General features: G+C 34.9%; 1 protein-coding gene across 1 annotated transcript in view; it reads right to left on the bottom strand.

Moving 5' to 3' along the window:
* Positions 1-12144, bottom strand: part of LOC111153773 (sperm tail PG-rich repeat containing 2) — a 596073-nt gene that overhangs the window by 582950 nt on the left and 979 nt on the right. The window contains exon 2 of the mRNA XM_022513010.1: positions 2872-2984. Within this exon, the coding sequence (XP_022368718.1) occupies positions 2872-2984 (113 nt within the window). The remainder of the gene's footprint in view (positions 1-2871; positions 2985-12144) is intronic.

The raw sequence follows: 12144 nt of genomic DNA, 5'->3' as shown, positions 1-12144 counted from the left end.
GCTCTCTGCTCAGCGGGGAGCCTGCTTCCCCTTCTCTCTCTGCCTGCTGCTCTGCCTACTTCTGATCTCTCTCTGTCAAATAAATACTCCCTTCCACTGTTAAAAAAAAAAAAATGTACATTTCCTAGTTCCTTATTCTTGAAATCCAAGAAATGTACCCCAATTTGGAATAAAATAAAACCTGGTCTAAGTTGCACTTTACATTATTTTATATGTGGAATTGACTAAAATCACTATTATTATAATATTCCAACATCCTGATATTTGTCATACTTAACAAGTTTGAAATCTGCCTATTGTATATTTTATTCCATTCCCCTCTTGGAATAGTGGAGTTACAGCAAGCCCATATACCCATAATATGCTGGCCATGGGCCACAGAGTGGTAGCAGGAGTGACACTTCTAATAATGACATCTAATGACCCATTACTATTTTTTGCTTTTTGTCCTCTAGGTGCTAGTATTCTGTAAGTTTTAAGAACCCAGGAAAGAGAAATAAACGTTCCACTGAATTGGAAGTTGAGACCTTCAACTGGCCATTCCAGGTTCTGTGCACTAGAAAGCAAAATAAGGAGTATATTGGCTGAGGTGATTAACCCTGACCAGGACTGAGAAACAGGACTAAGGAAAGCCATGCACTGCAGTGGGATGGAACACGGAGAAACCCTGCAGAGCTTCCTCAAACTATAATGCCCACTGAAAATGGCAAGAGCAAGTTTATTTAAAGGTTTGAGAAGGAAGCCTGTGAATCAAGAGCTCAGACCCCTTAGAACTAAAGATTCTGGTTACCACATCAGGCTGAAAACTCCACCAGATAAAGTCCCTCTAAAGAGACAGGGAACACAGAATGAGTAATGAAAAAATCTTAAACTATCTATAGCTTCAGATCAGTTACATAAACTAACAAGTCCCTATCTGCATTTCCTTGTTTCCTACATCACTTTCTTTCATTTCCCCTCTCTTTTTTTCCCTCTTCTATTGTAAAATGGCAACACTAATAATGGATAAAAGTTCTAAGATGCTACCTATAATTAAGCACTACTCTAAAATGCTTACTAATGAATGTAACTCTTACAAAAGGTCCACAAACTTAGTATCCCTAGTATCCCTAAAGCTCAAAGAGATTAAGTAGTTAAGATTAAGTCTACCTATTTTGAAATCTGTCTGAACTAGTATGTAGCAGAGACAGATTTCAAATACAGGTTGTCTACTTTAGGAGCCCACACTACTAACCACTTCTTTATAATATCTCATGTTATATTTACTTACCATTTAATCTATAGGTTGCAGAATAATGGAACAGGAATGTGAAAAAAACAAAAGTAGAAATGGCCTTAATCTAAAGATCCATTTGGTAGTGACAATGTAATATCATCTCTGAATGCAATAGCTAGACCTTAGTTTAGCTCCTTCAGGGAAGTTATATTTGAAAATTATACATAAAATAATTGTGTTTTTTAAATAGTATATGTGGGAAGAAGAATTATATGCATATGTAGTACACATGAGAGAGAAGAGAACTGGGCAGTCAAGGGATAAACTGTAATGGTAATCTATTGTTTTTTATCTGTCCAGCATCCCATCCATTATCTTCCCATAACAGCATCCACATTCACCATTGTTAGAGCAATCAAACTTCCCCTATACTTTGTGGTTTTAGAGAAGCTTCCAAAGACAGGATTCCCTATCCCAGGAATGACTGGGCCAAACAGATTCTCCCTACTAAGAATTTTAATCCTAAATGGAGTCACACATAAAAAAATGGAAGGGCGTTATAGAATTAAGTTATCTAATGGCAGTTCCTGATTGCAGTTCTTACTATTGAAATACCTGGAATTGTCTTAGTCCTGTCCATCCTTAAGACTTAACTATACAAGGGTGCCTGGGTGGCCCAGTGGGTTAAGCCTCTGTCTTTGGCTCAGGTCATGATCTCAGGGTCCTGGGTTCGAGTCCTGCATCTGCATCTGGCTCTCTGCTCAGCAGGGAGCCTGCTTCCCCCCTCTCTCTCTCTGCCTGTCTCTCTGCCTACTTGTGATCTCCCTGTCAAATAAATAAATAAAATCTTTTTAAAAAAAGGACTTAACTATACAATTAATCCTTCAAGCCCATAAGCCACCCAAATACCTTTCCTATAAATACTATTATAAATCTAGTATCTCTCTTAAAAATCTATTTTATTGTTTCTAAGCAAAAACTCCTAACTGAGAGAATGGTTGCTATTACCAACTCAGGAAGTCTAACGCAACAATTAAGGCATCAATGATAGCACCTGGGCCTCCAACAGAGGAAATAAAGATCTGCTAAGCTCAATTAGGAGTCATTATGTATGAAGACAAAATTAATGTGAAAAGGGTAAAAGATGATATTCACAATTATGAAGATATTGGAGTTATATCCACTGTTTCTGAACATGAATGGATCATCAAAGATATTCTGGTCATAGACTCTCAAGACTGTTTAGGAGCCAGATGAGGCAATGACAGTAGCTATACCTTAAGAATATGCACACAAACTATTTTTAATTCTACTGCCATCCTCCATCTACATATCTTGATCATCTGCACAGCTTTCATGCACCATAATTCATTCAATAGTCCTATTCTCCCATTCAAGAATCTCAAGAACCATGAAGCACGTAACAATGTTTTATGTCTTATAGAATACATAGAAAAATGGAGAACATCCAACCAGGCAATCAACAATAAACACTTTTAATTTTCTCATGTTCTAATAACAAAATATAGATTAAAAGGAGAAAGAAGAGGATATGAAGGGAAAAGAAAATATGACAAATGACATATTAGTCTAGGAGAGGAGGGAAGTATAATTCTTATTAACTCTAACAACTATAATAACTATTATAAATTTACCTGTGCTTCTGAAACATTATAGTGTCCTGGCCCTGGAACAGCTTTCTCAGTGTTAGAGGCAACAGTAAAAGTACTTTCTCTGGCAGCCAAAGAAAGGAATGGTGCGTAGCCACCTATAAAAGTAAAATCATATCACTGGAAGATAAGATAGGGTCCCAGTGATTTCAGATAAAAAGCATTCAAAATATATAAAATCATTTAGTAACCTCAACTGTGGAGACTATATTATCAGAACTAATGACTAGCCACAGAAGTTGCTGTATTTTTTAAAATTCTGATTAACAGCAGAACATTTATTAACATATATTAAATAAAAGAACTTACAGAACTGGAAGTCCCAAACAACAGAAAAAAATACTTAAAGAAATAAAAAGCAAAAGCCTTTTTTCCTCTAAGAATATTTGGTTGAGATGAAAACAACAGTTATGTTTAGTTAACAAAATATTTTCATCCTCAGAAGACCAGTATTTTACATTTTGGAGCAACATCTATTATTTACAGAGAATAGCATATATAAAGTTGTGGCGACAACTTAGATTGAAATAATTTAAATTTACTTTACAGCAAGTAATTAATAATGTCTCTTTGCTTTGGTACATAGTTGGTACTCGGTAAGTATTTCTTGACTGCCTGACCCCAAAGGTTTACAAATCCAAGATACAAATTTCTTTGGAACAAATAATCATAAAATTAGACAAACTTGATAAACTTAGTAGACAGACTTAGTCTTCCAAAAGACTGATTAAAAAAAAAAAAAAAAACAAGAACTGTATCAAGAAAATGAGTATAATTTAAGCAACACAAATATCACAAAAGATATGGGAGAGAACAGAGCAGTTATCTTTAATGGGTAATAAAAAGAATAAAAGTGAGGAAACAAAATTTGTGAGACTCTTATACACTAAAGGAAAATGTACACTACTGTCAGAATATATGGCAATAATTACTACAGTTTACTAATCTGGGCTAATAATAAAAAACAATCTTTCTGAAATAGGAAATAATGTGTTTCTTTTGAAGCCCACATTTACTAAAACGCAACTGAAATCAAGAATTATTTCTTTGTTATATCACTAAAAACCAGCAAACTATGAAAGAGAAAAAGACAAGAATGGATCAGAGAAAATCTTCAGAAACAACCACAAAACAAGAAAAAGATGGTAATAAATATATATCTATTAGTAATTACTTTGAATATAAATGGACTAAAAACACCTCAGTCAAAAGACATAAGGTGACTGAATAGATAAAAAACAAGACCCGTGTATACGCTGCCTGGAAAAGACTCACTGCAGACCTAAAGACACCTACAGAATGAAAGGGAAGGGATGGAAAAACATTTATCATGTGAATGGATATCAAAAGAAAGCCAGGGTAGCAATAGTTATATTGTACAAAATAAGCCTATAACAAAGACTGTAACAAGAGACAAAGAAGGACACTATCTAATAATAAAACGGACAATCCAACAAGAAAATATAACAAATATGTGTGCACCCAACATAGGAGCACCCTAATACATAAAACAGTTAACAACAAGCATAAAGGAAATAATGCATAGTAATACAATAATAGTAAGGGACTTTAACACCCCACTTACACTGATGGACAGATCATCCAAACAGAAAAACAACAAAAAAACAATGACTTGAATGACACACTGGACCAGATGGATTTAACAGCTATATTCAGAACATTCCACCCTAAAATAGCTGAATACCCATTTCTTTTAAGTGCACATGGAACATTTTCCAGAATAGATCATATATGAGGCCACAAAACCAGTCTCAACATATTTAAAAAGAAAAAATCAAAGTCGTACTATGCTTTTTTTCCTGACCACAATGTTATGAAATTAGAAATCAACCATAAGAAAAAAAATCTAGAAATAGCACAAATACAGGGAGGTTAAATAACATGCTATTAAACAATCAATGGGTCTACCAAGAAATGAGAAAAGAAATAAAAAATTACATGAAAATGAAAATGAAATGGTCCAAAATCTTTGGGATGCAGAAAAAGTGGTTCTAAGAAGGAACTTTATAGCAACACAGGCTCACCTCAAGAAGCAAGAAAAATCTCAAAGAACCTAACCTTACACCTAGAGGAGCTAGAAAAAGAAGAATAATCAAAATCCAAACCCAACAAAAGGGTGGAAATAATAAAGATTAGAGTAGAAATAAATCCTATAGAAACTAAAAAACCAAAAGAACGGGTCAATGAAAACCGGAGGCTGGTTCTTTGAGAAGAAAAAAAAAAAATCAATAAAATTGATAAACCTCTAGCCAGAATTATCAAGGAAAAAAAAGAGAAAGGACTCACAAAAAAAAAAAAATCACAAATGAGGAGAAATAACAACCAACACCACAGAAATACAAACAATTATAAGAGAATATTATGAAAAACTATATGCCAACAAATTAGAAAACCTAGAAGAAAAGAATAAATTCCTAGAAACATAAATACAAAAACTGAAACAAAAAGAAATAGAGAATTTGAGCAGACCCATGACCAGAAAAGAAATTGAGTCAGTATTCAAAAACTCCAAACAAACGAAAGTCCAAACCAGATGCTTCAGAGGGGAATTCTACCAAATTTTTAAGGAAGAGTTAATACCTATTCTTCTCAAACTATTCCAATAGGAAAACTTTCAAATTCATTCTATGAAGCCAGCATTACCCTGATACCAAAATCACCACAAAAAAAAAAAAGAGCACTACAGGTCAATATCTCTAATGAACATAGATGTAAATATCCTTAAAATACTAGCAAACTGAATCCAACAATATGTTTAAAAAAAAAAAAATCGTTCACCACGATCAAGTGGGATTTATTCCTGAGTTGCAAGGGTAGTTCAGTATTCACAAACCATTCAATGTGATACATCATACCAATAAGAGAAAGGATAGGAACCATATGATCATTTCAATAAATGCAGAAAAAAGCATTTGACAAAGTACAATATCCATTCATAATAGAAGTCCTTAACACAGTGGGTTGAAAGGGAACATATCTCAGTCTAATAAAGGCCATATATGAGAAATTCACAGCTAACATCATCCTTGATCATGACAGATTCACATCTCTCCCCCTAAGGTCAGGAACAAAACAAGGATGTGCACTCTCACCACTTTCATTCAATATATACTGTAATCTTAGCCACAGCAATCAGACAATACAAAGAAATAAAAGGCACCCAAATTGGTAAGGAAGATGTAAAACTTCCACTATTTGTAAATGACATGATACAATATATAGAAAATCCTGAAGACTCCACCAAAAAACTGGTAAAACTGATAAATGATATTCAGTCAAGTTGTAGGATACAAAATCAATCTATAGAAATCTATTGCATTTCTATACACCACTAATGAAGCAACAGAAAGAGAAATCAAGAAAAAAATCCCATTTGCAACTGCACCAAAAATAAGATACCTAGGAATAAACTTAACAAAAGCAGTGGAAGACCTGTACTCCAAAAACTATAAAACATGGATTTAAAAAAATTGAAAATGACACAAAGAAATGGAAAGACATTCCATGCTCATGGTTGGGAAAATAAATATTGTTAAAAAGTCTACGCTACCAAGAGCAATCTATGCAATCCCTATCAAAAGACCATCAACTTTTTTCAAAGAGCTGGAACAAATTATCTTAAAATTTGTATGGAAGTGGAAAGATCCTGAAAAGCCAAAGGAAAGTTGAAAAATTAAACCAAAGCTGGTGGTACCAAAATCTGACTTCAAGTTCTATTATAAAGCTGAAGTCATCAAGACAGTATGGTATTGGCACAAAAACAGACATATGGATCAATGGAACAGAATAGAGAACCCAGAAATGGACCCTCAACTCTATGGTCAACTAATCTTTGACAAAGCAGTTAAGAATGTCCAATGGAAAAAAGACAGTCTCTTCAACAAATGTTGTTGGGAAAACTGGACAGCCACATGCAGAAGAATGAAACTGGACCATTTCCTTACATGACACACAAAAATAGACTCAAAACGGATGAAAGACCTCAATGTGAGACAGGAACCCCTCCAAATCCTTGAGGAGAATACACAAAGCAATGTCTTTGAACTTGGCCGCAGCAACTTCTTGGTAGGCATGTCTCCGAAGGTAAGGGAAACAAAAGCAAAAATGGGATTATTGGGACTTCATCAAGATAAAAAGCTTTTGTACAGCAAAGGAAACATTCAACAAAACCAAAAGACAACCAACAGAATGGGAGAAAATATTTGCAAAAGACATATCATATAAAGGGCTAATATCCAAAATCTATAAAGAACTGATCAAACTCAACATCCAAAAAATAATAATAATCCAATCAAGAAATGGGCAGAAGACATGAACAGACATTTCGGCAAAGTAGACATCCAAATGGCCAATAGACACGTGAAAAAATGCTCAACATCACTTAGCATCAGGGAAACGCAAATCAAAACCAGTGAGATTCAACCTCACACCAGTCATAATGGCTAAAATTAATAAGTCAGGAAATGACAGATGTTGGTTGGCAAGGATGCAGAGAAAGGAGAACACTTCTACACTGTTGGTGGGAATGCAAGCTGGAGCAACCACACTGGAAAACAGTATGGAGGTTCCTCAAAACGTTGAAAACACAGCTACCCTATGACCCGTAATTGCACTACTGGGTATTTACCCCAAGATATAAATGTAGTGATCCGAAGGAGCATGTGCACCCCGATGTTTACAGCAGCAATGTCCACAATAGTCAAACTGTGGAAAAAGCCCAGGTGTTCATCTACAGATAAATGGATAAAGAAGATGTGGTATCTATATACAATGGAATACTGCCCAGCCATCAAAAAAAAGGAAAGAAAAAGAAAAAAAGAACTCTTGTCATTTGCAATAACATGGTTGGAACGAGAGGGTATTATGCTAGGGGAAAGAAGTCAATCAGGGAAAGACAGTGACCATATGATCTCATTGATATTTGGAAATTAAAAAACAACACAGAGGATTATAGGGGAAGAGAGATAAAAATAAAAGAAGATGATTTGGGACGCCTGGGTGGCTCAGTGGGTTGGGCCGCTGCCTTCGGCTCAGGTCATGATCCCGGCGTCCTGGGATCGAGTCCCACATCGGGCTCCTTGCTCGGCGGGGAGCCTGCTTCTCCCTCTGCCTCTGCCTGCCACTCTGTCTGCTTGTGCTCACTCTCGCGCTCTCTCTCTCTGACAAATAAATAAATAAAATCTTTAAAAAAAAAAAAAAAAAGAAGATGAAATCAGAGAGAGAGACAAATCATGAGACTCTTAAGCATAGGAAACAAACAGGGATGCTTGAGGGGAGGAAGATGGAGAGGATGGGATAACTGGGTGATGGACAGTAAGGAGGGCACATGATGTAATGAGCACTGGGTATTATATAAGACTGATGAATCACTGACCTCTACCTCTGAAACCAATAATACATTAAATATTGATTGAATTTAAATAAAAATTATTTTTAAAAGAACACTAAAATATCTTTATAAATATTCTCCATGTGTTCAAAAAAGTAGAAGAAAGATGAACATGATGAGGAAATAAAGGGAAGATATAAAAATACTGAAATCAAACTTCTGTAATGAAAAGTACACTGATATGGGGCACCTGGTTGGCTCAGTCAGAAGGGTGTGCAACTCTTGATCCAGGGTCATGAGTTCAAGCCCCACATTGGATATAGAGATTACTTAAATAAAAACCTTAAAAAAAAAAAGAAGTACACTGATAGGGTTAATGACAAGTTTATGTGAGTTAATAACAGATTTTTTTTCTCAATTCTTAATCTCTTTAAAAATAACTAAAGCAAAAATAATTTCAAATTATTGTGACATTATAGCATATATAGAAGTAGAATATATGACCACAGTAGTGAAGATGAGATGGGAGAAATGGAAGAACACTCTTGTGTTGATGAGATGATGAGATGGGAGAAATGGAAGAACACTCTTGTAAGGTTCATATACTAATGTTAAGTGGGACACTGTGATAGGTTAGAGATGTATATTGTAAACCTCAGAGCAACCACTAAAAAATAAAGCAGTATAGCTAGTAAAGCAATAGTCAAGGTAAAAACAAAATCATTAAAAAAATAAAAAAACAACTAAACTCATTCAACAAGGTAGGGATAAAAAAAGAAACAAAGAAGAGATAAGATAAAAACAAATATCAAGAGAATAAATTTACACACAATGATATTGATAATTAAATTAAATAGAAAAGTTCTAAGTACCCCAATATAAACAGCAGAGATTGTCAATTGGATAATAAAGTAAGACCTAACTTTATGTTGTCTAGAGAAAACCCTCATAACACATAAAGACATGAAGTTAAAAATAAAAGGATGGAAAAGATTCACCATGCATCCATGAATCAAAGGAAGCTGGAGTGACTATATTAAAATCAGACAAAGCAGATTTTAGAACAGTGAATACTAGAGATAAGAGAGACGTTGCATTATTATAAAGGGGCCATTTCATCAACAGGATTTAGTAATTCTAAAGATCAGCAAGGAAATGATTGCCATAAAAATCAGAACAGGGCTCACCTGTAGGGGAGTGAAAGAAGGATAATTAAAAGGGAAATTGGACAATGTTATGTTTCTTGAGTATTTACTTTTGAGGTTATAATTTTTATGAAATTTTCTACATAAGTGTTTAATCTTACGAGTAAAAGGTTTTGGGTTTTTTTTAATTTAGGTTCATACAACATGAGGTAATGTGAGATAAATATGAAAACTAAGAAAGCTAAGTTCAGACTAGCTCTTAGACAGCTGTCCTAATACCATGGCAGAGAATCTAACTGGATCTACCTAAACAAGTGTGAAATTAATTGCAAAATACTGAAATTCATAGAAAAATAGAAAAGAAAAACCAAACACTCAATAGCCCCATGCATTAAAGAAAGCCAGTACTCAAAAAATCTTCAGTGAAGCTTTCCAAAATTAATTATATAGAATCTTTCATCAATAGGCTAAAAGTGTACATGAAATACTGACCTCAAGTAAAACCACAAGAAAAACAAAGTGTTTATACTGATTAGCTCCATGAAAGAAGGGACTTGTCTGTTTTATTCACAATTGTATACATAATGTTTACATTTAGAGTGGCAAACTGTTCTAGCATGCTCAGGACATAGAACTTTCAGTGCTAAAACCATGTTCCCATATAAATCAAGATGTCTGGCCACCCTATCGTAGTGCCCTGCATACTAATCAATAAATAGAGAATTCATAGGTGATATTCTAAACTACACCTTTAGTCATTCATTTAACAATAGTGAATGCTTTATTGTGTGTGGAGAGAGGCAGTGAGGGTATAATAATGAATAAGCCAAAACTCTGGCTTCTAATAATGGGAAAACCAGAATAATAAATAATAATACTACAAACAGTGCTACCAATAATTAAGGTATAAAATATAGGAGAAGATGATTCTGGAGACTTAGGGTTAGTGGAGTGTGAGATAAAAGGTTTGATTTGGGACATATGGATACACCGGCATGTGAAGTGCCAACTACAAATGATAAATCAAACTGTCAGACAGAAAGAAGAAATTAAGAATACAGGAGAAAGATTTGAAAAGAAATAAGTTCAGTCTGGGAAATATTGAGTTTGAGGCACCAACAGCAGAAGATAAATCAAACTGGCATGAAGCAATAAAAGTTAGTCCATTCTGAGAAAGAAGGTGGGCAGCATGTGATTAAAGGGCAAGTTCTATAGCCACAGCTACTGCCTCAAAACAAAAGGGTCATTCTTCATATAAAAGCAATAACTAGACCTCTGAAACATACTCATCTTCAGGGATATCATCATATACAGCAATCACATATATATTGTTTATTTAAAGACAGACTGCATTCCCTGAGGTGGTCTCCCTAAATTCTGACTGGCTAAAAAGATAAATCATTATTGGTGGCATAAGCTCATGGGCATGAGTGCAGACCATGGACAGCTCATGCCTCTATAGCAGGTAAAGCTAACCACTCCTCCATCAAAGAAATCTGGGAAAGAATATATTTAGGAGCTAGTGTTACCCAGCTTAGATAACTAATATTGAACCAATATAGATAATTAATATACAGCTGATGTGGGTGCCATTTATTATGTAAATCAAGTTTAAAAAGCAATTAAATTTTCCTTAGCACAATATGCCAGGAGACGTCAGATTACTAAAAAGACTTTATTTTTATCCTATTTTACTAGGCTGGTTGCCTCTGGAGAAAATTTGCTTTGATGAGAAAAAATATCCTTCCTTCTTAGATAAATGTGAGAAAATCAGGAATAGCTCTCAATAATCTGGAATTGGAACATCAGTCTCTCTCCTACTTGTGAAATCGGAGCAGCTCAGTGTGTTCTTTTTAGGCTGCAAATCCTGGGTTGAAAAGAGTCTCTCTGATTAAATGGCTGAAGGCTGAGGCAATGAAGTTTACAGACTGGGATGAAAAGAATTTCCTGAGGAAAATGTGAAGATAATAAACTGGAAGATTGACCAAGAAGGCTACAGTAATATGAGAGTGGTAATTAGGAAGGAGAAAAGTTAGAAATAACAAGTATTTGCATCTTTCTTATGAAGATCTAAGATTATAAATTCCTCTGCTCTACTGTAGTTGAAGGTAACAAGTTATTTAAAGTCCTAACATCTATTCTTCCTACATCATACTCTATAAAAATCTACCTGACTCTTAATTGAATTAACTGTGTATATTTCTCCATAGACCAGTGTGTCGCTGATCTTAAAGAAGGGTAAAACAGAATAAACCTAGGAAAGATATAATAGCTACTTTTAAATTATCCAGTAGAGAAATAATACCTGTACCTTCTATTAATTATCACCATGTTGTTGCTAAGTATTGCTAAAACAGGCTCAATAGGATGCAGCTGCTTCTTTGCTAAGCATAGAATTTCCTAGTTTCTTTCACAAGTCAGCAAGGCAAAATTCTATAAAACAGTAAAAGCAGGGCCTTGCAACACTCCACTTACTGCTTTCTAAGCAGAGTTCACATAAGTCATGTAGTGAGTTTTTAATTCTGCTATGTGTAGCCCATTAGACATTTTTTTTAATTTTATTCCAAGAATTACTGTTTGTTATTTTTTAAAACTTTAAAAGATGATGGGGCGCCTGGGTGGCTCAGTGGGTTAGGCCTCTGCCTTCAGTTCAGGTCCTGATCTCGGGGTCCTGCGATCGAGCCCCGCATCGGGCCCCCTGCTCAGCGGGAAACCTGCTTCTCCCTCTCTACCTGCCTCTCTGTCTACTTGTGATTTCTCTGT

The sequence above is a fragment of the Enhydra lutris genome, unplaced genomic scaffold (genome assembly GCF_002288905.1).
Source record: "Enhydra lutris kenyoni isolate GAN:26980312 unplaced genomic scaffold, ASM228890v2 scaffoldscaffold3, whole genome shotgun sequence".
Taxonomy (NCBI): Eukaryota; Metazoa; Chordata; class Mammalia; order Carnivora; family Mustelidae; genus Enhydra; species Enhydra lutris.
This window is presented reverse-complemented; position numbering and strand designations above follow the sequence as displayed.